The 27288-nt window shown below is 38.8% G+C and overlaps 1 protein-coding gene and 1 long non-coding RNA gene across 4 annotated transcripts; one reads left to right on the top strand and one right to left on the bottom strand.

The window, feature by feature from the left end:
• Positions 1-508: 508 nt before the first annotated feature.
• On the bottom strand, positions 509-26639 carry CIBAR1 (CBY1 interacting BAR domain containing 1). 3 transcript variants are annotated; one of them, XM_068933055.1, is made up of 9 exons: positions 26539-26639; positions 24831-24935; positions 24232-24466; positions 22352-22420; positions 17004-17105; positions 12753-12857; positions 11510-11623; positions 9652-9771; positions 509-1339 (listed from the first exon to the last, which is right to left on the bottom strand). In XM_068933055.1, coding segments are annotated over exons 2-9 (855 nt in total). In that variant the 5' UTR covers positions 24833-24935; positions 26539-26639; the 3' UTR covers positions 509-1231. The 3 variants fall into 3 exon arrangements, with proteins under 3 accessions (XP_068789156.1, XP_068789155.1, XP_068789157.1); XM_068933054.1 differs by lacking the exon at positions 24831-24935 and having other exon boundaries at positions 509-1336; positions 26539-26633; XM_068933056.1 differs by lacking the exon at positions 24831-24935 and having other exon boundaries at positions 26539-26605.
• On the top strand, positions 4194-11499 carry LOC104144820 (uncharacterized). Its single transcript, XR_694198.2, has 3 exons — positions 4194-4276; positions 6797-7101; positions 9658-11499. It is a non-coding gene; the product is annotated as an uncharacterized lncRNA (long non-coding RNA).
• Positions 26640-27288: the final 649 nt, after the last annotated feature.

Raw genomic sequence — 27288 nt, forward strand, 5'->3', positions numbered from 1 at the left:
AGGTGAGTTGTGAGAAAGTACTTGGGGGAGGGAGGCGTATGTAAAATTTGTCTCCTCTACATTTCAAGAGTGAAACAAGTCTTTGCTTTGACAACTTAATATATGATTTTTCTATTTCTTTGACAGGATGACTGAAAATATTTGTCAGTAGGAGTTTGAGTAGTTCTGTAATTACATTCTAAATTCCTCTTCTTTCTGCACCCTGGCCACTAATCTTTTAGTGGGAACTAACCTAAACACTACTTCCTCTTTTATTCAGAACTCCTTCTGAAGGAGTTCAGAGATAGTTTCTGTAATTTTTTATTATATCTAGACTATGGCAGCAGCTTTCTGGCAGACAATTACATCCTATTCAAAAGTAAACATGAGGAAGCATCATTTCCAAATAAGATAAAAACATACTCAAAATGTATAATTTCTTACGTGTTTGATAGAATTGGTAACTTAATCAACCAATTTAGTCAAACATGTAAACTTGAACTGTATATAAAATGTCAACTATAAAAAATAGTTTTATTATGAAGGCACTTTTATTTAAAAGCAAAGCAGTATGAAAAGTAGATGTTGGGCCAGACCCTTATACTTTTGTTCATGCGTCATTCTGTACATGTAAAGGAATCCATTAAAAATCAGCTCAGTCAAGCCTGGGGAAAATAAAAATGAGAAAACAGTATTTATCACTCAGCCTTCTGTCATCCATGAGTAGATAATGAAATGTAGCAGGATTGCTGCTGTAATTGATTATTCGGGTACTACGGTTATTTTAGGATGTAGAACAACCAGTATAGCATGTATAGCTAGAAGACAACCCAAAAGGTGTGTCTCTAGAGAATAAGGTAATATTTTGGCAAAGTGACAAGCACACCCCTGCGTTCATAACTGCTTGTCAGCTTAGTGCAGTTTTTGGACACTGTTCATCATGAAAGTGTATGCAATCATGACTGCAGTATAACATCTATGCAAATCTAACATAGGATTCTATTTAAATGTTTTGTTTTTTGTCTACTGAAATTGTCCATTTTCAGCAGATTTTTTCCATTCTTCAAAACTGCTTATTTGTTGTCTGCAGAACACAGTGCGCTATTATTGCAAAATTCTTGCTGCTGTTGGAATTTTAAAAATACAACCTCAGTGAAAATGTTCATTAATACATACAAGCTGTTAGGTAAAGGGAATTCTCTTTTTTTCTTTTTCCTATCACTTAAAAAACTTTGGACTTAGAACAGTTCTGTTATCTCTCTTCTTTAGTAGCATCTAATTCCTCCTCCTCCTCATCTTCTTCTTCATCTTCCTCCTCCTCTTCTTCTTCGTCTTTTCTTAGCTGACTGCTGGAAATCTGCTAAAACCAAAATCAAAAAAAAGTAAATTGAGTATGTTTGTTTTCCTGGAAGGAAAACTTCTGTGAACATTCAGAATCTATGCACTTGTAGGTTGTTCCTGTATTTTCCTTTTTTGGGGGGTGGGGGGGCAGGGTTTATCAAATGCTCACCCCTTCAGCTTCTAGCACAGACGATAAATACGGTAAATGAATTTTAAAATGTAAAAGAGTGCCCTGTAGTTCTGACAGCTATTATATAAAGGAACAACTGTGTACTGATGGAGTTAATGTTAAAAATCAACATTGCATAAGCCACATGCTTTGTGGGCTGGCAGTTCAGATAACAGGCTGAAGATGAGTGTCAATGAATAATTCTGAAGACACCACACTCTTCCAGTTTAAAAAAAAAAAATCTAATCTAATTCCTACTGAAGATGTATTCTAAATGTTCCAGCTTACATGAAGAACTTAAAACAGAATATGGGGCTTTTTTTTCTTGAAAAAGGAACATTAAACTCTACAAAAATAGAGATCTAAGTCATTTAGAATGCTTTTGAACAATGATTTTAGGTTCAGCAGTTATCTGAAGGCATCTGCAACCCCCATTTATCTCCTAAACATCAAACTAATTTCCCATTTGTTTCTTTAACTGTAGCTTAAAATTATTTTAGTGTATAACATAACATATTGCAGTGTAATGATCTCTATTCTTAATGAGCTACAGTGATCAAAACAAAGGTATTTTTGTGTTAGTTTTTTTTTGGGGGGGAGGGGGAGCATATTTCACAGGACCTTGTATTGTTCACAGAAAAAACCTTTGTGTGAACAGCTCCCATCTCATTCTGTTGCAAGCAATCAATCATGCACCATTTAATTAACACTTCTTAAAACTAGCTTCCATGGTGGTCATAATTTTGTGATTCTCTGCGCTTATATATAGCCAATTGGTCCATTTGTTCTTGGGTCAACACTGTTTAATTCAAGTAATTCTTCTTTATATTTACAGAGTATCCATTAAAGGGGAATATGACTGTTAATTAAGCATAGCTTCTCTAGTTTTCCACTGGAAGTAAAATTTTCATTTCTAAATATAAAAAAGCAAAAGAGAAAGATATGAACGCAATATCTATAGATACAAGCAGATACAAAACATAATACGTTTACCATTCTAAGGCTTGGATTTGGGGGTTATTTTTATTTTTAAAGCCTTTTCAGTTCAAGGCTGATTTTCTATCAATCCAAGTAAAATGACTGTCTGCCACTGACGGTGGTGGTTATAAGCTCTACTAATACAAAGAGCTGTTATAGGAAAGTAACAAGAAATAAGGTATTGTTTAATGAAATTCAATTTCCTTGCTGCATAATGAAGACTCTTTCAGGTTGTATTTATTCTACTGCGAAATTCCCCAGTAATCCGAAATTCCAAGAACTTTCTCTGTATGGCTTATCTTCACAAACACACTATCATATCTGTTATATCTTTATCATATCCTGTATTATCATTATCATATGGCCAGTGCAGCAAATATTCATTTATTCCATGTGTGAGTAGGGACAGTAGTGGATTCGATGCTACACGCATATTTAGGACATTTATTGTGTGTTATGTAGTACAACAATTCTACTAAAACGCTGTAACCCAGCCTTGCAGAACAGTATTTCCTCTGGCTGCCAGTAATGAAGCGAGTTCTTTGTGCCTTAAAAAAAAAAGCTGTCTTTTACTTTCCATCATTTAAAGAACTTAGTTCTTTTTACAAAGGTATGAATATGACATTTTGGAACAGTACTTAAAGAGGAAATGCTTCACAGATTAGTGTAGTCATTATGTATGCATTACACACCATGTTTGCAAATGTTCTGATTTACAGTGTGTTCAGGAAATTGCTAAATATTCAGTTATGATTCCTGAGTTTTCTCACAGATGCTTATATCTGTAGACTTCAGTACTGAAGAAAAAACTTTCCTTTTTTACAATCCCCTATTTTAAAATCCTTAGAAGCTGGCTATTAAACTCTGACTTTTGAGATTTCATAATTTACATGGAGTATATAGCTAAGTACCAGCTGTGTAAAACAGTAACACAATTTTTTTGTGTATACATAAAGCAAACTGTAATCATTGAACTAATGGAACTAGAAAAATCCTTAGAGTTGTTGATGCTGTCATATTTAAAGGCAGTTTGATCTCAGGCAATGCAGATAATTGTGCTTGGTATAAATACTATCTTAGTTACAAATCTCTAAACATAACAGAAAATAAAGTTAATCATTAGATGGAACTGGGTTAACTTTGGGCTAAATGCCTAAAAAACCAATCTTTATTCTTCTGTGAAAGAAAAAAAAGACAGCAACACTGATTTGTAATTGGAGATTTGGGAGTGCTGCGGATAGAGCCTGTTAAGGTGGCTTCATTTCAATTGACAGACTCTAAGTTTTCAAGTATTTTCCATTTAAGTGCATCTGAATTTCTTAGGCAGAGCTTCAATCACATTTCTGAATAAAAGATTCCTCCTTTTCTTTCCTAGAATAAGAGGTACTATTTGGGGTTTCAGGTTTTTTCTGCTCACTAGTCAAGTACCTTTGACCAAGCTGTAGATTAAATAAATACTATCACTGGTGGAAGTGAGGTGGCTGTTAAGATGGCTAACCTAAGAACTAAATTGGATCAAAGTAAGGAAAGTGATAAAGGAAATTAGGCATTCAGATACCTGCTACTGTGCCATAAAGCTGAAGTATACCAATGCTTTACTTGCATTACTTAATGCTGAAAAGTAATTTGATCTTAAAAAGATAGCGCCATCTGATAATTTGCTGCTTCTTACCATATGCATTTTCACGTGAAAAATGAATTCTCTAAGCTTTGCATGACTGTCCTTGCTCAGGCTGTTTAGCTGCATATTTCACTGCAGGTCCTACAGAAACGATGGCAACCTATTTCAGTCAGGAGGAAGAATCTGCAGTAAGTCCGTCTCTCTTATGCTACACTCTCCTCCTGTTTTACACAGGGGACAGGCCACTTGGGAAGAATATAGCAACGTTGTCAGAGTATGCAGGGATGCAACAAGGAAGGCTAACGCCCGTTTGGAATTAAATCTGGCAAGGGAAGTCAAGAACAACAAGAAGGGCTTCTTCCAATGCATCAGTAGCAAAAGAAAGACTAGGGAAAATGAGGGCCTGCTGCTGAATTGGGTGGGTGCCCTGGTGATGCAGGATACAGAGAAGGCAGAGTTACTGAATGCTGCCTTTGCTTCAGTCTTTACTGCTAAGGCCAGCCCTCAGGAATCCCAGACCCCGGAGACAAGAGAGGAAGTTTGGAGAAAGGAAGACTTTCCCTTGGTGGAGGAGGACTGGGTAAGAGATCATTTGGACAAACTTGACATCCACAAATCCATGGTCCCTGATGGGATGCATCCACGAGTGCTGAGGGAGCTGGCAGACGTCATTGCTAGGCCACTCCCCATCCTCTTTGAAAGGTCCTGGAGAACAGGAGAGGTGCCTGAGGACTGGAAGAAAGCCAGTGTCACCCCAGTCTTCAAAAAGGAGGATCCAGGAAACTACAGGCCAGTCAGCCTCACCTCCATCCCTGGAGAGGTGATGGAACAGCTCATCCTGGAGGTCATCACTAAGCATCTGGAGGACAAGAAGGTGATCAGGAGTAGTCAGCATGGATTCACCAAAGGGAAATCATGCTTGACCAATCTGATAGCCTTCTATGATGGAATGAGTGGCTGGGTAGATGAGGGCAGAGCAGTGGATGTGGTCTACCTGGACTTCTGCAAGGCTTTTGGCACTGTCTCCCATCACCTCCTCCTAGATAAACTCAGGAAGTGTGGGTTAGATGAGTGGACAGTGAGGTGGATTGAGAACTGGCTGGATGGCCAAGCTCAGAGGGTTGTGGTGAATGGCGTAGAGTGTAGTTGGAGGCCTGTGGCTAGTGGTGTCCCCCAGGGGTCAGTGCTGGGTCCAGTCTTGTTCAATGTATTCATCGATGACCTGGAGGAAGGGACAGAGTGCACCCTCAGCAGTTTGCTGATGATACTAAACTGGGGGGAGCGGCTGACCCACCAGAAGGCTGTGCTGCCATTCAGAGGGACCTGGACAGGCTGGAGAGCTAGGCGGAGAGGAACCTCCTGAAGCTGCACAAAGGCAAGTGCAGGGTCCTGCACCTAGGGAGGAAGAACCCCAGTCAGCAGGAGAGGCTGGGGGCTGACCTGCTGGCAAGCAGCTCTGCCGAGAAGGACCTGGGGGTGCTGGTGGACAACAAGTTAAGCGTGAGGCAGCAGTGTGGCCTTGTGGCCAAGAAGGCCAATGATATCCTGGGGAGCACGAGGCAGAGTGTTGCCAGGAGGTGGAGGGAGGTGATCCTGCCCCTCTCCTCAGCCCTGGGGAGGCCTCCCCTGGAGTGCTGTGTCCAATTCTGGGCTCCCCAGTTCAAGAGAGACATGGCACTACTGGAGAGAGTCCAGCGGAGGGCTACAAAGAGGATGAGGGGGCTGGAGCATCTCTCCTCTGAAGAAAGGCTGAGGAGCTGGGCCTGTTCAGTCTGGAGAAGAGAAGACTGAGAGGCCGATCTCATCAACGTGTACAAATATCTAAAGGGAGGGAGTCAAGAGGATGGGGCCAGTCTCCTCCGTGGTGCCCAGTGACAGGACAAGAGGCAGCAGGCACAAACTGAAACACAGGCAGTTCCATCTGAACACGAGGAAAAAACTTCTTGACTGTGAGGGTGACAGAGCACTGGACCAGGTTGCCCAGAGAGATGGTGGAGTCTCCTTCCCTGTAGATATTCAAAATCTGTCTGGATGTGATCCTGTGCAATGTGCTCTAGAGGACCCTGCTTGAGCAGGGAGTTTGGAGTACATGATTTCCAGACGTCCCTTCCAACCTTGGCCATTCTGTGATACAGTGGGCAGTGCTGGAACACCTGGCTGCACACAGTTTCAGCCGTGATGTTCTAGGACTTTGCTGTCCTAGAAGGGCAGGTGCAAAACAGCTGGCTATATGAAACGCACATAAACAATAAAAATTGTTTAGTTTACCTTGATCTAAAATGCCTGGGAAAGTTTGGAAAATGTCATTCTCTGCTGTAGTTCTGGCTAAATACAGCATACCAATCTGAATCAGTAAAATGAAACACCAAAGATAAAAATTGCCAAGTAAGTAAAAGGCAAAATGCAGGAATTTTTGCTAAGGACTGTCATGAAAACATACATAGATTTTCAGCAATTGTGTAAAATTAAGTATCTGCAAAGTTTCCTGTTTAAAAAACAAAATCCCCAAACCCACAAAAAGGTTTAGAGCCAGCCTATGAATAACACCTTGATATTGTTTCTTATACATTAATGTTTTCTCTCCTGATTATCTTAATTGCATAGAAGTGAAAAAATACACGTTTTTATGGTTGTACTGTCAGTGCAGCTTTGGACATTAACCCTTTCTAACAGGATTGCCCATTGCTCTTTTCCTTGTGGTTTTATAGTACTGTCTGGTAAATGAAGTCTGGCAGGTATGGTGGAGGAACTGGCATCTCAATTTCTTCAGCTACTGTGAGTGGAAGATGAAGACTAAACAACTATGAACGTCAAGGGGGAGAAGAGTTGCGGAACAAAAGTAAAAATATCAAGGATGTAATTTTCTTGTCTGTAAGTGGTCTTCACACATTCCAGCTCTAACTGCTTCAAACTGAAAATTCAGAACTACGGCATTACGGTCAGTCACGGATTATTACATAGCATGAAACCAGACTGATATGAAAACTTTGGAAGTGAAGGATCCACATAGAAGGTGAGACTAGTCAACTGAAGGTTTTGCTCAACACATTTTTTGCTAGCAAGATGTTTGGTTGCTTCTAGGGATTATAGCCCCTAGTTTCAAGGTGCTGATACTGATGCAGTTAGCCACAATGTACTGTTTGCTGAATTAAAAAGGGCTATGCGGTTAAGTGTGCTGACTGGGATGCCTGCATCTTCTTTATTGCCCTCTACTGACTGCAGTAAGGTATTCCACCCCTTTTTTCCTGCACTGTGATTCTCTTTTGCAGACATACACCACAGCAGATTAAGGTGACATCTATCGTGAATGTGTAGTGCTTTCGCTCTAGGTCTAGATGACTCCCTTTACTTCTCACACATTCCAACAGGAGGTTAAGAGAACATTAACATCCAAAAGGTATAGCTGAAAGAGAGGCCTAGAGAGAAAAGTACAATAAACTCGTAAATTAGCCAAAATGGAATTCTCGGCCACCTCTGGGAGAAATCTCAAGGTCATACATTCAGATTCCTGTTTTTTATAAGGTCCAAAAAGTGTAGCTATCTGTGGTGCCTCAAAGTAACTTACAGATACTACTACCCTTGATACTGTTTTACAGTGCTACGGGGAGTTCTCAAAGCAGGTAAGAACCAGCTTTCTCTGGTGTTCAAAAATGAACTGATAAACACTTCCTCAAATACGTGGTACCTATTATTTCCTCAAATAGGTAACAGCAGATCATGACCGTAGTGTACAAGGCAGAAAAAACAATCTCTTTCCATGTCGTCTCTTATTTCTGTCCACCTAAACAGGTGAAGTGGCATTAATCTCAGTTAGATAGGGACTATCAAAACAGCTGTACTCTTTATGAATTTGTAGAATTGCAACATATATTTTAGAGGGAAGAAATTGGACACTTCACAGTAGCTGTCCTACACTGTCTTCAGGCAATGTGTATGAAGTAAAGGAAAATGTCCCTTGGGTACCAGAAGGTGTGACCTTTCAGGCAGCCAAATTTTACTTCTGTAACAAGATAGGCTTTTTATTTAAGCCAGCCCGTGAAGCTAAAAGAAAACCAGTAGGGATCTCACATGTGAAAAATGAGTCATAAACGAAACAGTGGTTTTAAGGACTTCTTTTTAATCTAAAGGAAAAAAACTTTTACATCTTGAAATACTGCACTCACTCAGTACTTCAAGAGATACCCAGTCCTGAATAACAGTGTCCTGCCATTTTGATACGACGTGCCACAGTGAAGCCATTTAAACCCTTCTGAGACAGGCTTGCATGTGTTATCAGAATTCTGATAGTGTTCTGAGAATGAATGATCTGGCTTTGCATTTGGGGCACACTACAGTTCCATAATTTGGCCTTGGACCCCAACATTGCCCTTTACTATGACTTCACAGGACAAGATGCTATAGCTCTGTACATCTCAGTGCATGGATCTTCATGTTATGGGGGGTTTATTAGCCTTTGTTTATTTATGGTATTAGTTCTTTCACCAAAAATAACTTAGTTGAAAGTGGGTACTTCTAGATTTTTAGCAACTAGCACTTTCATGATTAGTTACAGTCAAGGAAGCCAGCACTTGAACCTGAAATTTGCTTGTCTGACTGTGAGGATGGGCAGCTTATTCAAAGTAAAGGTTCGTCTTCATGCACTTAAACACTGGATTCTTTCATCTTTTGAAATGGAATGAATCACGCTTTCAGCAACAGAATAATTCAACTGTAATGATCCGCTATGACTTGTGAGGCGAGTAGGGGTAATGCTGTGTGTGAAGTCAAGAAAACTAACTTTTCAGTATGGCAAACAACGTGCGACTGCAACGAAAGCAGAAAGGTGGGATGCCGTCATTTTAATTTAGGGCATCTTTGTCTTTAACTGATACACCAGTAAGAATCATCTTACTTATTGGATTAAGACTATAATAAAGAAAAATAGCTATATTGAGATAGCGTCTGCAAGTTTACTGCTGCAAACAAGAGTCAAAGACTTGCAAGGCAGCTGGTTCAAAAGCTGTGGCACTTACTCCAGCTGTTCCATTTCTTACTATTCTGCTTTTCCTCACCTGCTCTGCATTTGTGGAGCATAAAGGGAAAGGTACAGGTCATTGTTTTGCTAGAAAGTATTGCTAGTTTGAGCTGTGCAGTTGGTGGTTCCTGTGACTAAGACTACGCAAAGGTTAAAGAACATCATTTCAGTTTCTAAGAAGCTCCTAGTGTTCATTTGCTCTGCAAGAACCTATAGTTTGTTACTGAAGGAAATTACATCATTAGAAAGGACAGTCTTCAAAACAACATTGCTTGGAAAGCTAATATTTGTCTTGTGAAAAAAACCTGTATTTAGAAGCTGTATTATTAAAAGCTTAATAGGATCTTTATAGACTTGGAAGTCCCTTTATGTCTTGCATCTGTCCTAAACTTACTAAAGACAGTGGACTTGGGCACATTTACATTAGCTCTACGTTAGTAGAGCTAGTAGAGCTAATGTAAATGTCATAGGCTGTAATGTAAATGTCATAGGCTCTACTTAAGACATTCTTTTCATACTGTGATCTAACATTTAATTTTTCTTTCTTACCTGTAGCATCCTCAATGAAGATTTTGAGGAACCAGTTCTTTGCAAGGGGGACTTTGAATTTGCACGAACTATATCTAAGCGAGATTGATAGTCAGGTGGATAGAGCGAGCTCCGAAAAACCTGTTCAGAAGAAGAGAGCTGTGACTTTGATGCAATGATACAGCTTGCAAGCTAACAGTCTACAAGACTGAAGCTCTCTAAAAGAAGTGCAACACTGGACAATTGTAACAAAACCCTGCTGTAGAAATATGTATCAACTGTAGTTTGGATGGATCACTTGGGATCACTTTTAGCAGAAGTAACATCCCCGCTCACCCTGAGACACGTCACACATATCAACACCTTTATGTGGTGCAACTACACATTCTTCAGAGATCTGAGGGGATGCAGAATTCTAAGAGTGATTTAGAGGTGGGAATCTGCAATGGTTACCTGGGGTCCTGGCACATGCTGTGTGTGGTATGAGGCAGCTGTGTTTCAGGCTGAGCTAGAGATACCAACCCCAGCTAGAAACAGTAAACCACTGGCAGGCTCTCCAAATTTTGGGGGAGGTGAATCGCTGCGTCCCTTCACCAGCAAATTCTTGCTGCCAATCACAGTTACATCACAAAAGTTTCCTCTGAAATGCTCAAGAGACATGTGCAGCTCAAGAACAATTTGGGAAAAGCCTTAGAATACAGGGGAAAACATAGCCTTCGTTGTATTTACTAGTTCTTTCCATTATCCAAACAATAAATTATAGGACTAGCAGCCGGATACTGAAAACAGTAAAATTATTGATGCAAGACTTTTTTTTAATAAACTGAAGGAAGATAGTAGGATCATGGCCAGTCAATATTTTTATAGGAAGTAAATTTTGTCAAATTAACAGGAGTTTTTAAGTGAGATTAGAAACTTGGTTGCAAAAAAATAAAATATTGACTTAAAGGATTTTCTTTTTTTGATTCAGTGATAGATGATATTTTAATTATGGAATTAGAATAACATAACATTGACATGGCAGTCTAAACGAAGTTAAACAAAAAAAGCCACTATTGGATCTGAAATATGACTGTCACTGAAGAATCATGATTTTACATATCTTCCAATGACTGAATGCTGCCATTCTTAGTCCTATATAATGTCTTAGAAAAAATAAAGTTAGTACCGTAAGATTTACAAAAAGCAGAAAAATATTGGAAATGATCCAGTTTGCTTGACAAACTGAATACATGCACGCAGTATCCATTTGAATAGTAGTAAGTTTAAAGGTTCAATATCCAGAAGAATTGTAACTCAAGAGTAAGGGTGACTTGAAGGCAAGCTGTAACTGCCACAGGCCAAAAAAAATTGGTAACAAATGTCTCTTCACTCTAGCAACAGCCTAATAAACGGTATCTAAGGATGAAAAAAAGCAAAAGTCAGAATAGAAAGAAAATACAGATTTTAAATGGAGTAATTAGTCTTTAGAACATCTTATCAGAGTAATGATATGATTTCTCTCTTAGCGTGCATCTTTACAGCAAGATTCACTGCAAAGGTTATCCTAGAAGGTGTCCTTTAATAAACTGTGATCGACCTCGGCTTGGAGTGGCAATTAATTTAGAAAAAGTCTCTTATCCGTATTTTGTACAAAAGATTAGATAGTCACTGCTGTTCTCACCTAGTTTTAAAATCTCTGGGTTTATAAACCTGTATAGTCTGTAAACTCCTTGTTGGAATGGTGCAGAAAGAGCTCAGTGTCAAATGATAGTTTGTTCTGCTCACCCATACAATACGTTTCATTTTTTGCCTGGAACATGTGTAGCTCAAGAGTGTGGAAAAAAATGACTTCTTTATATAAGAAATAAATTGAAAAGTAAATTTTAATTACTCTTACCTCTAAATCTTCATTTTCATCAATATTTTGGATATTTTGATAGGCAGCAGTATAAATCTCTAAAGCTTTCCCATGGAATAACATTTCAATAGTTATAAATTCAGAAAATATGTTCTAAAAGCAAACGAAAACAAAGGTTTTCTTAATGCAGTAAAGTACATTTCTGCTTCTAATACAAGAACTTACTGATTTGTGTGTGTGATATTTTTATGATACAAATGACTGCACAAAACCTTCTATTTTTTGTAGTAAGAAGTTGGACCTGCAGTTAGAAATTAAATAAAATGCTGGTTGGGCTGTCACTTATCCAGTGGTTGTTTCATACTAAATTCTACGTAAACATTTGAAAAGCAAAGAGGACACTCATTAGGAGTAAATAAAATGAGATCATAAAATCTATTTGCAAAACCTGTTCACTGCCTTTTGCTTTACAGATAGCAATCTTAACTTGTTTGGAACAAGTTATCTGTAAACTTTAAACATATATATAATTTAGAAATAATTATATAGGAGATAATAATATAATAATTTTCATATCTACATACATACATATATACATACATATATATACACACATATATGGATATAATCCTTCCCTTTACAATGGTATCTCCTAAGCTCACACAATCTTTTTCACGTTATATCAAATACTGGTGGGTTGGTTGGTTGGTTGGTTTGAACTCATTTTAATTCTTTCATATGTATATATTTTTTAATAAAAAAAGTATTTCACTTCAGCAATTTTACAGTTCAATATGAGATCACATAATTTAAACCTTCTCAATTGCTGTAGTCTTTGGGACTTTAGCAGTCACTAAACATTTGATACTTTCTACATGAGTAAGACTTAACTCCAGTAACCTACCCGAATTCCAGCATGGATCATTATATTGTTTACTTTATTACTGTTCATTTTGCTGATTTAATATACACGTCATTCCACTAACAAATGCAGCTACTAGCAAAATAGAACACAGCAACTTTTGGACACTGCAGCCGCTAAACAATCTAATCCAGGAAAATCTTGAAGCCACTGAAACCGTAAGAATAATTAATTCATTTTGTAATTACATGCAATTTCGCAGTCTTTGGATTATGAAAAACTTGTGAATATTACATGATTTATATTTACATAGACTTAACTAAATGCTAAGTTATGCTAATCTTGCCAAAGAGTAACTACAGTAATTTTAAGATGCAAGATGAAATGTGATGTCATATACTGAAATGTGAGCACACATACTTTTATGTCCTTTATTTTCTGTTTCTCGAAATTATCAATGGTTTCCTCTAATTGCCGAGTTGTTCGAGTTGCATCCAGTGAAGCTCTCTGCAATTCAGTTTCAGCCTGATAAAATAGTACAAAGGTGAAATCAGTCCTGTATTTGATACATATATACAAAGTCATTCGCTATAATTACTATGAAAACCTTTAAATTTGGGTTTTCAAAATATTACACATCTGGGTTACTTATCTGTAGATTTCGTTATAGCTTAGTAAACAAATAAAGATGCTTTCTACACTGTCATGACTTCGACATGAAACAGGAAAAATGACCAGCTCCAGCCAACTGGGAAGGTCCCTCTGCCCCAATCCATTTTCTGCAATGCCCATCTGCTAATTCCACTAAGCCATCCCTGACACTTATCTGACTACACAGTGACTGGGTTCAGAGAATTAACCATGCGGATGGGTTTACCCTTCAACAAAGGGTAATAATTCTCTAGAGCTGTTACAAAGGAGAGGACAGGAATGCACAGGCCAGAGCCGCAAATAAGAAACCAAGAACCACCCTTTCTTTTTGAGTGTAGATCAACTCATTGTAGAATGAGTCTTTTCTAGCGCTGAGCCTAGTTTTACTAAGTTTTTGTAGACCATTTAAACAGTCAGTGGAGCAGCAGTTGGAGCTAATGCACTTTGTTGGTAAGTATCAACAGACTAGAGAGTAAATATCATTTTCAGATCCATAAAATGTTTCAGCTATTTTATAAAAACATTTTAAAATATTTATTTTATAAAAAATGGAACATCTTCAGCAGGGCACTGGGAAAGAGACACACCAACCAATCCCTAATGCATAAACACTCACACACTTTTTCTCATTTTGTTACTACAAAAACCATTTTCGATACGTATTTTGATTCATCTGTTAACTATATTATTTAAATTGTACTGTGTATTTTTAAAGATCCTGAAGCTATTCTGGTTAAGGACTGTGTACTCTTACAAAGATGTAAGCGTTTGCAGTTGAAGACTCTAACATCTGGGTCTTAAGATTTTATTTTCCATAAAATACCAGTGAAACATCATGGATTAGCCGAGACAGTCTTCTCTTACAGGCTCTGTTAGCGAGTATCTTCAGGAATCTATTCTGTCCTGGAATTTGAAAATGGTGTATGGATCAAGCTATGATCAAGATCCTGGATTCTTCCTATTCCTCCAATACTGCAGCTTAGAGAGGAACTTCTTTACAAGTGCTATGGCAGGGAAGCAGATACCATGGGCCCAGTTCCCATGACCTATTTTTTAGCGTCGTATCTTGGAACCTAACGCATAAAGCGTACTCTCTTGCTTTTTTCCTTTGATTAAAATCTGTTAATCCTGTAACAAAAGGTTATCAACTTGAAACCTAATCTCCTTACAAAAAAAAGTTTAAAGTTTGCATAGAAACTATTCTGCCGTTACTGGGTAAACAAAATTGGTAGCAATTTTAAAGTATTAGATTTGGTCGTGTTCATTTCCCTTTCTTGATTTTTCCCCACAGGCAGGAGGGAGACAGACTAAGACAAGATAGTTTGTGTGTTCTCAATTAGAACAATCATTATTTGCTCTTTTTAAATGAAAGCAGCTGTTATACATAAGCAGTCATTACACATGCAAATACTGTATGCTATTTCTGTGATAATGAAATTTATCTTCTGATCCATCTTAAATAGTCTGGGCAAATTTTGCATGCTGATGCTTTGGGAAAGGAATTTTGTTTGCTGTAGAGTGAAGTGTTTAAACTTGCACAATTTGCACAGTTTGCAGAACAGCAGTTTGAAATTAAATATTTTATTCTGATGTTTTCTCTTCTCAAATACCAACCTGTGACTGGAAATACGGGTAAAGGAAAAATGGCAAAATAATAATCAATATTCATCACCAAAATAGCTACTTCCACATCCACCATTTTTATTATATTGTTAAATATATACTTCAGATGTTTGAAAACTTCTGTATACTTAGAGGCTGCTATTATTAAGGTATCTGAAACTTCCTATTATAGGATGTTCTTACAATTTATTATAAATTTGTCAGAATTTGAGCATTCAGGCTGAAATATTTCATGATAGGTGTTTGTCTTGGACTGAGAGTTTGCTTATTTTTTAATTCGGACAACCTAGGTAGGCCGTTTCGGAAAATGGATTTTGATTAAAGAAATGCATTTTCATTAAAAAAAAAATGTGATAAGGTTTTCTTTGCAAAACTCTACTACCCCCACTTTTTGTAACATGGGCTTCGAATCTGTGAATGAGTACAGATCTTTTACTAAATATGGCCAAAGCTATTAACTGCTCCTATGTCACAGCGGCTCATGAACAGCAGAGCCACTGCTAGAGCCTAACAGCTATGCTATCATCAATGAATGTAGTCAAGCCTCTCTCAGACCTAAAAAGCTTACCCACATACATCCTCCAAAAGCAAACGAGCATATTCCAGCCCAGCTCAGATAAATTAAATGTTCCATCTCTGGGAACGGGGTCAGATATAGGAACTAAGCTTGCATCTAATACCTTGCATCTAACATCTGTTCTGAATGTTACTTTAGCTGGGACCCAGGCAGTGTGGAAGAGAAGCTGACTGAAGTACCATAAAGTAAAGGCTAGACAGTGGACACTGTGCAGGGCATCAGTAAAGAAGACAAGGACAAGAGGCTATACCCAAAAAGGAACGTGACCTCTTTTCAGCCTACAAATGTTCAAATGCATTATTCCCACCTCCCAGCAGAATTTCTTTACCACAAGGTCTGCCATACAAGTTACTCGACTGAGGCGTTCCTTTCTATGCCAATGCAAAGGGTGTTTATATCTCTTCCTGGCCCAGGGAAGCTTAACAAAGTTATACAAATGGGTTCCCGCTCCCTATACTATTTTTGCACTTTGTGCTGATCACTTTAAAATACAAGCGCATAGCATTTGGTGCCTCTGGGCATATGCAAAAGCAGACTCTACTGAGAGTTAATAACTTTCCAGGCAGAGTCTTGAGTACAGAAGAGACAGATGTTGTAAGAAACTACGCTACAGAAGGATATTTGGGAGTAGCTTAGTGAAGAGACAAGAAAAAACAAGCTAGGTGCCAGCAATATATCTGTGAAATCAATGGGAATTACTGCTGGGGGAGGGGAAGGGAGAGGAAGAAAGGGCACAGTCTCCCTTCAAGGAGCACAGCTTAGCGTTATTATTTACTCCTGTAATTCTAATGAAGAAGAACTCTGCATCACAGCTCAGGTTCCAACCCTAAGGCTGATGATCCGTGCGTCTTCATTACATGAAGAACACTAATTAGTCATCCCTTGATTTAACTGATTGGATTAGTATTACACAGGAACTCTTTGGTAGAGACAAAAATAGAATGTAATTCCCTGGGTGACATTTCATCATCATAGCCATTTTGTCTCTTTGTGAAGTCACATGCCCAATCATTATATTGCTTCTCATTTCTGAAATAAAAGTCGATGAGATGCTGCAAATTGGGTTGCTTCACTAGACAATACTAAGTCCAACTCCAAAATGCAAGAAAAAACAAACAGCACACAGTCATTAACTTAACTGCCATATCATAAAATAGGGGTGTAAAGGGACTAAACTAAGACTGCCTTGATGACCTTTAATCTGACATTTCCTAGATTCTGATTGTATCAGAATTTGAAACTTTCATGTGATTGTAATGGAAATTCTGTGGAGATTTAACTTTTCCCTGTGATACAGAATAGCATGCTATGGAAGGTCACTGGTCTTTTGGGATGAAGAGTAGTCTGGTGGATTGTTCTGCTAATAGACTTGCAACTTTTCCTGTCACACCATCTCGTGATTGGAGGAATTTCATACCCCATCTAGGTACAAGGAAGGATGATAACTACAAAAACGAAAGAAAAACAACAGAACAAAAAAATCTGCAGAGGTAAAAAGGAGGTGTCTGATTAGACTTGTTTTCAAAAACCTCTAAGATCCTAGAGGCAATGTACGCCTACCCCTCTTTCGTATACACATCAGATAGTGTGTATACTCTATCATAGTTTCTTTTCAGTTAAGAAAGGAGTAGGTAGTAAAGCAGCTACTGTAAGCTATAACTCATTATCACAAACCTTGAGAGTGTAATATACTTAGATGCAAAATCAACAGAAAAGAGCTCCGCAAAGAATATTCTTTTCATATTGCTTTCTAAACACCATACTTTTAATTCCTGGGAAATTTTTAAAAAGTTTTTATAGTCACTAGAAATAGAGGATACGATAACGTGTCGATCTGATGGGTTCCGCTGTCGTGTCTTTTCCAACTGAGATAATTGCTTGGCTTCTCGATTCTTTGCTGTTAAGGTTGCTTTAAGATCATCCTGGAAATAAAACGTTTTGGACATATTTGAAATAGACGTAGGGTAATATGAAATGTGCTTTTCTGCATATATGGATTACCCGGAAAAACAAAACTTCCGCTTTAAATAAAACCAGATTTTACTGATCTTATCCTGTTAAATGATCTCCTGAAAGAGAAGTCAATGGGGACTGAGCTTGCACAACTCTCTATCACACACTTATTTTTCCTTTCTTTTTCTTTGACATTTTAAAATAGTTAACAGCTTTTCAAGGAAAGTGAAGTTGATGGTCAAAAGCTGAGATTCCAAAACCAGTAACTGGACAGCCCCATTCTGGCTTAGCAATGGAATAAAGGTGACATTTAGAACTAGACAGTGACATATATCAAATCAGTAAAACAAACAAACCAACCTAACCCAACCAAACATAAAAAAAATCCAGCAGTCAGTGCAAAAGTTAAGAACAGAGAACTGGCACACAAATCTTAAAACATCAGCGAAAATCCATGACTGAAAGGGTTATAGCTAGCAAAGAGTTTAAATACATTTGGAATAAGGCACATCCTAGTAATGATGTAGTTGGAAAAGATGAATCTGTTTACATACAACTTGCAAATTCCTGTTCATGTTAAAGAACTGTGTTTTGTAAATTCTTTGGTGTACCCAAGATCTTAAATCTGCTGTCAGATATAGCTCCATCGCTCCTGGTGTGGGAGATGTAATTAATTTTGATAGCTCCCATTTAAAGGGGCAGTACGTAGGACAAGTACAAATAAAGCCCAAAGGAATCAGTCTAACCAAAAGTAACTGAGGCAGGAGTTGAACATACATTTCAAACCACCGTTTCCTCTAACAAAAGAACAGTTCCCATTTATCTACCACTCTAGAAAGGCAAGTGGATTAAAGATATTAAAAACGATCATCTTGACAATTCCCTGTGCTCCCTCCTTGGACTTCAGCATTTTAACAGTTTTAGGTCTCCTTCACTTGGCCCAGAAAGACATGAAACCAAGAGCGCCTCTTCCAAAGTTCTAGGATTCTATGACCACGTCACAAGCCAATGACACAAACAAAAGCCTGCCAAGTTTCAAAGTGCTGGGTATTTCTTCAATAATGAGTTTGTAAATGAGGTCAGCATAAAAATAGGAAGTTTCTTTGTTTCTATCCTTATTAGTTATATGCCCTTGTGCATGTGACTGTCATTGTGCTTTGTCTTTAGAGACACAGAATTGGTTTCTAATAACGAAAGCAACTATATTTTTAGCCTATCAAAACTAACATTGCATCTTTTCTTCCAAAAGAAAAGTTACACTACCTTTAACGCCATCTAAAAGACTGCTGGAGAGGGTTTTCTCCTCTATGAAAGTTGTGCAGGTAGAAGAAAAGGAATAATAAAAAAAAAAAACTTTTTTAATGCTTTATATTTTGAATTTTAGTTACAGGTACAGAAAAGGAAGACACAAAAATAGGTTTTTTTCCCCCCACAGGACAAAGCAGTTTTGTATCTAACGGTCACAGCTGAATGTTCAGTGTTATAAAATCACTGGACCCTATTAACAGCACTGACTTTCTTGGCTCATTTAAAACAGCTGATCAAAATTAACGCTATAGCTCAAAGGGTTCTGATCTCCATCCAGAGAATACTTAAGAACACTGAGGATACCATTAAAAAGTCACCATAATAAAATACAGTATTTTTTCTGGCACATAGCGGCTTTGGAAATCCCTACAAGGACTGTATTGTTCCCTTGTCTACCTCTGTTCTCTGTAGCAACAATAGCCAAACCACAGTGCCAGCTAAAGCCTAACCGAAAGTTTTGGTCCTGTTGTGGCTATAGTTGAAGAGCTATACACAAGTTTTGGATGTATAAAGATAGGGTACAGAGAAGACATATATATTCTGTCCAGAGTGTTGAAAAAAATGAAAAGCATGTACAGCGAGCCATAAAAAAAATGTTCAAAAGCTGGGGAAAACACCATTGCCATGAAAGAATTAGAGTCTAAACTGAAAACATCTGCACCAAGAGAAGGTATGATAGCATAAATCTCTTTAATCTCACGGTGGAAGTACATAACAAGAACCAGAGATTAGGCACTGAAGCTAGAGAGATTCAAATGAGAAATCTTTCATTTAAATTCAACAACGCAAGCAACACCAATGAGATCAACTAACCACTAGAACAAACCACCACAAACAATTCTACATTCTCTTCCAGTGTCCTCAACCAAGATCGGATGCATTTTTGGAAAATATCCTTTAATTAAATCCATGCAGTAATTGGCTGGAATGCAATAGCCTGTGAGATATAAAGAACACGTATGGAGAATATTAAATTGCTTGTAGTCCTCCTTCCTTTCAGCTATAGATTTCTTAAAGTCACACACAAGAACTTTGTTCAACCATCTAATTCCAAAGCATTCAGAAGCACAGCTACTGTCTGCCTACCAGATCAGGAGCTGGTAACTCCTCATCATTGTACTGTTACCTGTTTTAAGCCTCGAAACATGCAAGAGCTGGGCCTGTTCAGCCTGGAGAAGAGATTGAGAGGGGATCTCATCAACGTGTACAAGTATCTGAAGGGGGAGTGTCAAGAGGATGAGGCCAGCCTCTTCTCCGTGGTGCCCAGCAACAGGACAAGAGGCAATGGGCAGAAACTGGACCACAGGAAGTTCCATCTGAACCTGAGAAAAAACTTCTTCCCTGTGAGGGTGACTGAGCATTGGAACAGGTTGCCCAGAGAGGTGGTGGAGTCTCCTTCGCTGGAGATGCTCAAAACCCGTCTGGATGTGATCCTGGGCAATATGCTCTAGGTGACCCTGCTTGAGCAGGGAGGTTGGACTAGATGATCTCCAGGAGGTCCCATCCAACCTAAACGATTCTGTGATTCTGTGAACATTAGCCCAAACCAATCCTTTCCTCTATCTGTGAATCACCGTGGTTTTACGATTCCTGTTCTATATGAAGAAAAGAACACAGAAACAGAATTGCCGAAAAGCAGAAAATGGAGGCTGATGTACAGAAAAATGAAACAGAAAGAAATCCTAAAATGCTATACTGAAGCTGCATTACAGGACAAGAATACCACACTAGCTTCCACTGAGGCTGCGACTTCCTGCCCCAAGGAGCTATTCAGTGTGGCAATCCATCCTGCTCAGATCAAACCAGGACATGTCACTGAAAACATTTTATTGCATTAGCAGATAAAGGGCAAACAGCTGTACTGATTCACCTGGGCCTCTTGAAAACATTTAGTATGATAGGACATTGATCTCTTACCTGAAGGAAAGAGCAACAGTTCTTTTTACATACAGCACTAAAAGAGTGTGTGTACCTCCTGGAACAGATTCACTAAGTAGTAAGCACATCCTCTTTATAAAAAGGGCCATAATGACAGATTCTGTCTGGTTTTACTTAATACAGTTACTGTAGTTACTTGGTAAAGCGGTCCTACAGCTAGAGCCCTGTGCTAGCTTTACACAAGAGATACAGCTTCCTCTTCTCACTGAACACCGCCCAGTGTTTGGAGGCAATAAATGAAGACCAGCCAGTTGAAGTTTCAACCAAAGTTTATCATAGCAAGCAGAAAAAAAAAAAAAAAGTCATTTAGTGTTCTACATCTTTAGTGAAGTCTGTCCTAATTCAAAGGTATGTTGCCAGAATAGTTAATCCTGTCTACAGTTTCGGAACACTCCAGAACCCTTCACTATAGCTAAGAAAAATATCATGTAATGGTTTCTGGGATTCTAAATGACATAGACAACAGGAGATGCCATTCGTTCTTGCGAACGATGACCTGGCTTCAGTTACTTCTGTCCTCAGCACTTACTGGCTATCAGTGGCAATGTAGCACACCTCAAGACAGTATCTTCAGAGTTTCAGAAACCCCAAGTACAACTGCAGCGTCGTGTGCGTCTCCTCAGCAGCACTACTGCCATAAACACATAAACTTCTCTTCCACCCTCAATATTGACATCCTGTAGAACATCCAGTCAAGTTCAATGTCTCACCAGTTGGGTTTCAGAGTGACTATTAAAATGGTATATTCTAGGGCAGAGACACTAATCTACAGCTTTGCTTTCGGGACACAACAAAGCATTTAACAGTAAGGTTCATCTGTGCAGGACACAGAACTTTCTTACGATACAGCCCAAGACATCAGAAGAACGATCCCTTATATAAGCTAAGGACTACCACAAGTATTAGCAGTCAAGCGCAAAACATATTTCCTTCCTCACGTTTTCTCTTACAAGCAAGTGGGATAGCTATACATTAATTTCCAAACACTACTTGTTTCCTTACCATGCTGGAATGATGCACGAACAAAATATATGAAAAACAGTAATTTTTGAGGTGCAATGCCAAAAAGTGCTAAGATATAACCACGATGAATGCAGTGTCAGATTTTGTATGTAAAATGTCATTAAATATTGATCATTTCACTTTTCTATGTTATGATACAGGTATGTCAATTACAGATTTGAGTTTATAAGATGAAAGTAATCTCTGTGTAATATATGCAATATGTAAGTACTACAAAGAGCTTACTTTCATCCTATAAACTAAAGATCCGTTTAATAAAATGTACTTGCTCAAGGAAAATTAGCTATTCCTCCTGAACGAGATAAATTTATAGGTATTTTGTGGGAGCATTTCATGCCCTTATACATATTGTTTCCAGAATATAGTGGAAGAAGAGTAGTTGTGCATCTTCAGGCCATCCTTATGGCTTTCCAGTTCATTCAGACCACTACACATTTACTAGCTTCAAAACAGTTCTTTTCTACATTATTAACTGAAAGGTAGAAACTGAGCTTCCTTTTTTAATTCTAAGTTTGAAACGCTGTCATTAAAGGCAGCGTATAGATGACTAAAGAACAAAAGTATTACACGCACATTCACCTTTTGGAACTCTAAATGATTAAAAAACCCAATAAAACAACAGACAAACACTGGCACCGTTCATAAAGGAAAAAACCTTCACCTGAATTTGTACCATCCAGAAAGTTGTACACTATCCACAGGGCCTTTTTTTTTTTTTTTTTTAAAATGCTTGTTTGTGCTCCTAGCGTCTGAATATCCTTGTCTTCACATCAAAACTATTTCCTGCAACACATATATAGCTCCACCTCAGATGTATTTTTATATAAATTTTCAGTTACACTGATTATTGCAATAAGAAAAATCAAAACCAGTTTTCCTGCAAAATAGAAAATTGTAACCGAGTGGCCAGAACACCACAATGTACCTCATTAAACATTTAACTTACTCTTTTAAGTTTTACTATGGTCCCATAACTTTTCAGAGGTTCGACAACTTTGGCTTCAAGCCTTTCAACCTGCAAAAGAAATCACAAGGTCACTAAAGTCACGTGTGCCTCCGGTGCATGTAAACAGAAAACAAATTACTTATATTTACTAGTGACTCCATCTCATTAGAAATTTAGTCCATATATACTGAAAATATAGTGGGAATGGAGATTTAAAAGGTACTGCCAAAAACGAGTAAGTCATTTGTATTTTGAAGAGCTAAAATTTATTTCTAGAAAAATTCCTCTTATTTCTGTTGCAATACAAAAGGAAAAATAAAATGTGGAAATTCTAACAACTGAGTACTAAATAAAACCAACAATCCATCTCAAGTGTTTACAGCTTTCTATTCAAAAAGCTAAAAATAAATGTTTTTGCTTTAAACTTGCAATATATGCATTACAGACTGAAACATCTTAGCTGTCAAATATGCTGTAAGAAATGCAACCTTTTTGTTCTTAAGGCTAACAGAAACAGCACTGTAGGTACTGAAAATATTACAAATACCTACTACAAGCCGCGCAAAACATATGAATGCTTTCATGGATAAATACACCTGAATTTTTCTTTCAGTTCTCTTGAAATTACAGATTCATAGTTTAAAGGTAAAAAAAGGACCAAGATATCATGCAGTATGATTTCACGTGTATCTTAGGCCATAATATAATTTTACTCTATTAATATACAGATGAATTGTTTTTGTATCGATAGAAACATAAAGACCTGTGTGTGGCTCAGTGGGAAGTCAGGGGCAGAAAGGCCTATGAAAACCCCACAATCCACATCCTTAGGTTTCTTATTAGTTTTTAAAAATCTGTCCCTAAATACACAGTGAAAGATCCATGTGTATTTTTGTGTTTTCAGAACGCGCTACTCAGTAAGGAAGTCTAGATACCTCATAAATTAACTTATTTTGAAAGTGTTAATTTTTCTCCTTTGTTAATACATAAGGACGACTTAGAATATTTCCTTTAAAAATAAAATCCTATTAGAAAACATCAAAAGCGTCAAGTACTTTACTCTCTTTTTTAATTATAATGCTTCTTAGCTTCTCGAAACCATACATGGATGTTTTCTATGCCTTCTGAAAGAACAAACATGTACTCCAAAAACTGGTTTGAGTACTTGTGAACCCGTTACAACAAAAAATCTCAACATTTAAAATGCTGGATCAGAAGTTACAATTTGAATGGACTCACATATAGCTATATAGCTCGCATAAAGACCTGTGATTGTGCTCTCACTGATCTAGCAAAAATGAGACTCTACTTTCACACCTGGTCCAAATCAGCTGTGTAGTTTGAGGTGACCTAGATTAATAAACGTTGAACTGCAGCCTTACAGAAGCCTACAGCGGTCCCCTACAGCACCACAGACTGGCTATCACAGAGCCCAGTGAGGGACTGCATTCAGTATTCTCTTCACGATCTTTCTGGTAACAGATTAAACAAAAGGAAAATCACTGATTTTACCTCAGTTGCTGCTAGACAACTCAAATCACGAGAAAAGAGAAAAGTGTTACTAACCATAAACCATAATCCAAAATCTAAGAGTTTTTTTGGCTCTGCAAAAGGCTTGCTATCTCAAACTCTGTCAGCATTCACATGGATAGCTTCACTGAATTAAATAGTACAAATGACAGGCAGTTTACTAAAGTTACTAGCAGAGTAAACTATGAATGCTTTGGGAGCCTATCACGGTGTGCCACTAATACATTTAAGAGTGTTTTCTCCTCTGGTCCTCTTAAGATTGCAGAGTATATTTCTTCTCCTTTTAATCACAGATGAGTAACTGAAAAGTTCAGTTGGCAAACACAACATCTACAGCTTTAATCTTGTACCTCTGCCTGGCGATAATCCTGAAGTCTGGAAAATTCATCTGCAAAGTTTTTCAGTCCAACTTTTAAGTTTGGTGTCTCTGTAGCGGCATATGCATATATTTCATTTACTAGAAGATCTGCTTTGTCTCGTAGTCTGGCAGTTTTACGTACATATCCAGCAAATATTTGGCACAATTCACCAAAATGTTTTTCCACATTTGAAACAGCATCTCGTATTTGTCTAGTCTGATTGTCCCTAGATACCAAAGAAAAATAAATGAAAATTAAGATGGGGAACATATACAGAATAAAAACCTGCATTATCATACTATGGAAAATTTATAAGTGATTGGGACATCTCATTTCAAGGTAAATCAGAGATCTAAGCTTAAAAAGATAACGTTGTAACAGTCTGATGTAATTTGTGCTCAGTGATGAACTAATACCAAACAATAAAAATAGAAAGAATAGAAAACAGCATTTACATTTAGCTAAAAAATAAAGATTCAATAGCGGAAAACCCAAATCACAAAAACCACCCTAGAAATTCTCCCACTGTGATTAACCAATAGCCCATGATTACTGTTAGCATTAATTACTAACACAACGGTAACACCTACATGTCTCAAACAAGATCGGGTCATAAAGCTTCCTTTCCCCAGTTGGCAATCTAAACGGACAACTCAGTGGCTGGATAAATTAAAATTAGGCAGCAGAGGGAAAATCTGTAAAGGTATTAAAGTTTTTTGAAGTTATGAACAGGTACCTAATTGCATTGACCCAGCACTAGTGAGGGTGAAGATACCTGGGAAATAGAGACGAGGAGAAAAGTGAATGGACACAAACATACAGAGGTGACAACTCTAAAAACAAAAAAAAAAGTAGAAAGAAGGATGCCCATCACACCCACCACTCTTTTCTTTTTAATTACATTACATTAATATTTTTAACTTGAATCAAATATCTGTATGGTTCATAATTAATAATTTCAGTAAGTTATTCTGAATTGTGAACTCATATATGTCACTTGATATTTTGCTCTCCTATTCCTCCTTCATTTGAAGGTCATGCTTAAGGGTATCACAGTGCCAGTGAACTCATCCTACTGTTCCAGCTGAAGCACTACTAGAACCAACTAGCAAACAGTAAATGCCACTGGGTCCTAAGAAGTCCTTATGGCCTAAAGGAAGTGATTCAAGCAAAGCGCTTGAATTTTTAGCAGGAGAAGTCACTCCTAGTTCTCTCATGGTGAGGTACAGAAATGAAAGTTTCTTTCATCTTTATGAAGTTACCCTTAATATTCTGAAATGATCCCAGACCTAAGTACTGATCAATATTTAAATATTAATATCACAACACATAAAATCAGAAATACTGGAAAAACTTTAGTACTTTAAGACTGAGTAATGAGGCAGTCAATTCAGATGAATAAAGACGAACATTGTGTTAAAATATTCCAGGAAAAAGTTCTACTATGGACAAAGACCAGTTAGGCCACTTCATAATAAGCAGCCCAAGGAGACTATAGTCATAACAATTTCTGTTCCTTTAAAAGGAAAAAAAAAATCTAAACCTCTGAGTTGTTACTCGGCTCTCCAGGACATGCTTGACTCTCAAACCCTTTGAATTGGACAGACATCACAACAGAAGTGGGAAAGTAAGTCTAAGTATTGAAATAATTTTTCAACATTAACAATCTCTTATAAAGTCTCAAGTAAAGGGTCTGTTTCCTTTCCTATTTTATCAGCTGGGACACATCTTCACGTTAAAAAAATACCCTTTCCACTCCCAGGAGGGAGCCCGAAGCACTTTTGTACACACGCTCTGCAATTTTGACCTCCCAGCTCTCCCCTGGAAATAACCTTCAGTTCTGGAACATGAAACACCACCTTGCCTTACATGAGGGTGTGAAGAGTGGTGTTTTTCCCCCCCTCCCCTTCCTTATTATTTTTCCTCAAAGACTGCTTAAAGGCAACCAAAGCGTTACCAGCGAAAGGCCTGACCATCTCCGCAAGTCTTTTACTGAGCACCCCAAGCCTGGAAAAGTTTTTCTGCCTTTACACCAGCGACCACCGCTCTACAAAGCTCTTTAAAACCGGGGCGGCGGGCGCAGCCTTGCCCAGCGGCCGGAGGCCGACGGCCCGCAGCCCCCCGGCCCCACGCGAGGCAGCCGCCGCGCGAACCCCGGCCTCCGCGGCAGGCCCACAGCGGGCACCGCGGCTGCTGGCTCCCCGCCGCAGGGGCTCCGACCCGCCCTTTCCTCAGCGCCCCCGCCCGCCGCTCGGGACACGCACCGGGCCCGTCCCGCCCCGCCGCGACCGCCGCTACCTGGCGTCCAGCCCGCGCCCCAGCATCATCATGGCGGCGGCGGCCGGCGAGAAGGAGGCGGCGCGCGCTCCGTTGCCATGGGGACCGAGCGCCGCCCCGGCCCAACCGCCGCCCGGCGCCGCTGGGAGGGGGAGGGGGCGGGGCCGAGGGGCGGAGCCCTGCCTGGGCCGCGCCCCCTGTCGGCGGGAGCGGGGGCAGGGCGGTTGGGCCCGGGCCCGCCAAACAGCCCCCTCAGGAAGGGCGGCGTGCGGTGCCCGCGGTACCCCCGCTCCGGGGCAGGGCCGCGCGCTCGGCACGCCTTGAGAAACTGTTACCGGCTTAACCCAGCGTGACGTTAAACCCCTTTATTTAAGATTAGGTTTTGTGACTTAGGCTTTTGTATCAGTTTATTGCTGTTAGGGGCGGCTTCATACGCCAAGCCAGGCTGAAGTTTTAATTGAGCTAAAGCAAACTATTGTTTAAATAAAAAGGATCTTAATAGTGGTTTGTGTCGGCTAAGCTAAAAAAAAAAAAAAGGTGTCGTTTTTCTCTGAGAAAAGCTTATGAAATCAATGGTAAAGCTCAACCCAAAGGTTTGCAACCTTTTAAGATCTTGAGAGAGTAATAGACGTAATCTCAAAATATCCTTCAGAGGTCCCGTGGGTGGGAAGTCAGCTGTCACCTCAAGGTCCTGCTCTCCTCCTTTCACTTACAGGCTTGAGATGAGAAACTGTAAGGTTTGTTGGTTAATCAACACACTGCTAATAATCT

Source organism: Struthio camelus, chromosome 2 (genome assembly GCF_040807025.1).
Source record: "Struthio camelus isolate bStrCam1 chromosome 2, bStrCam1.hap1, whole genome shotgun sequence".
NCBI classification, from domain to species: Eukaryota; Metazoa; Chordata; class Aves; order Struthioniformes; family Struthionidae; genus Struthio; species Struthio camelus.

Excerpts from the sequence above, each read along its gene's own strand:
- CIBAR1 (XM_068933056.1), bottom strand. The coding sequence starts at position 26,570 with ATGATGATGCTGGGGCGCGGGCTGGACGCCAG. Across the intron at positions 17,106-22,351 it reads CCATAGTAAAACTTAAAAGA|GATGATCTTAAAGCAACCTT; the intron begins GTAAGTTAAATG and ends TTTTATTTCCAG. Across the intron at positions 1,340-9,651 it reads CTTCATTGAGGATGCTACAG|CAGATTTCCAGCAGTCAGCT; the intron begins GTAAGAAAGAAA and ends TTTTGGTTTTAG.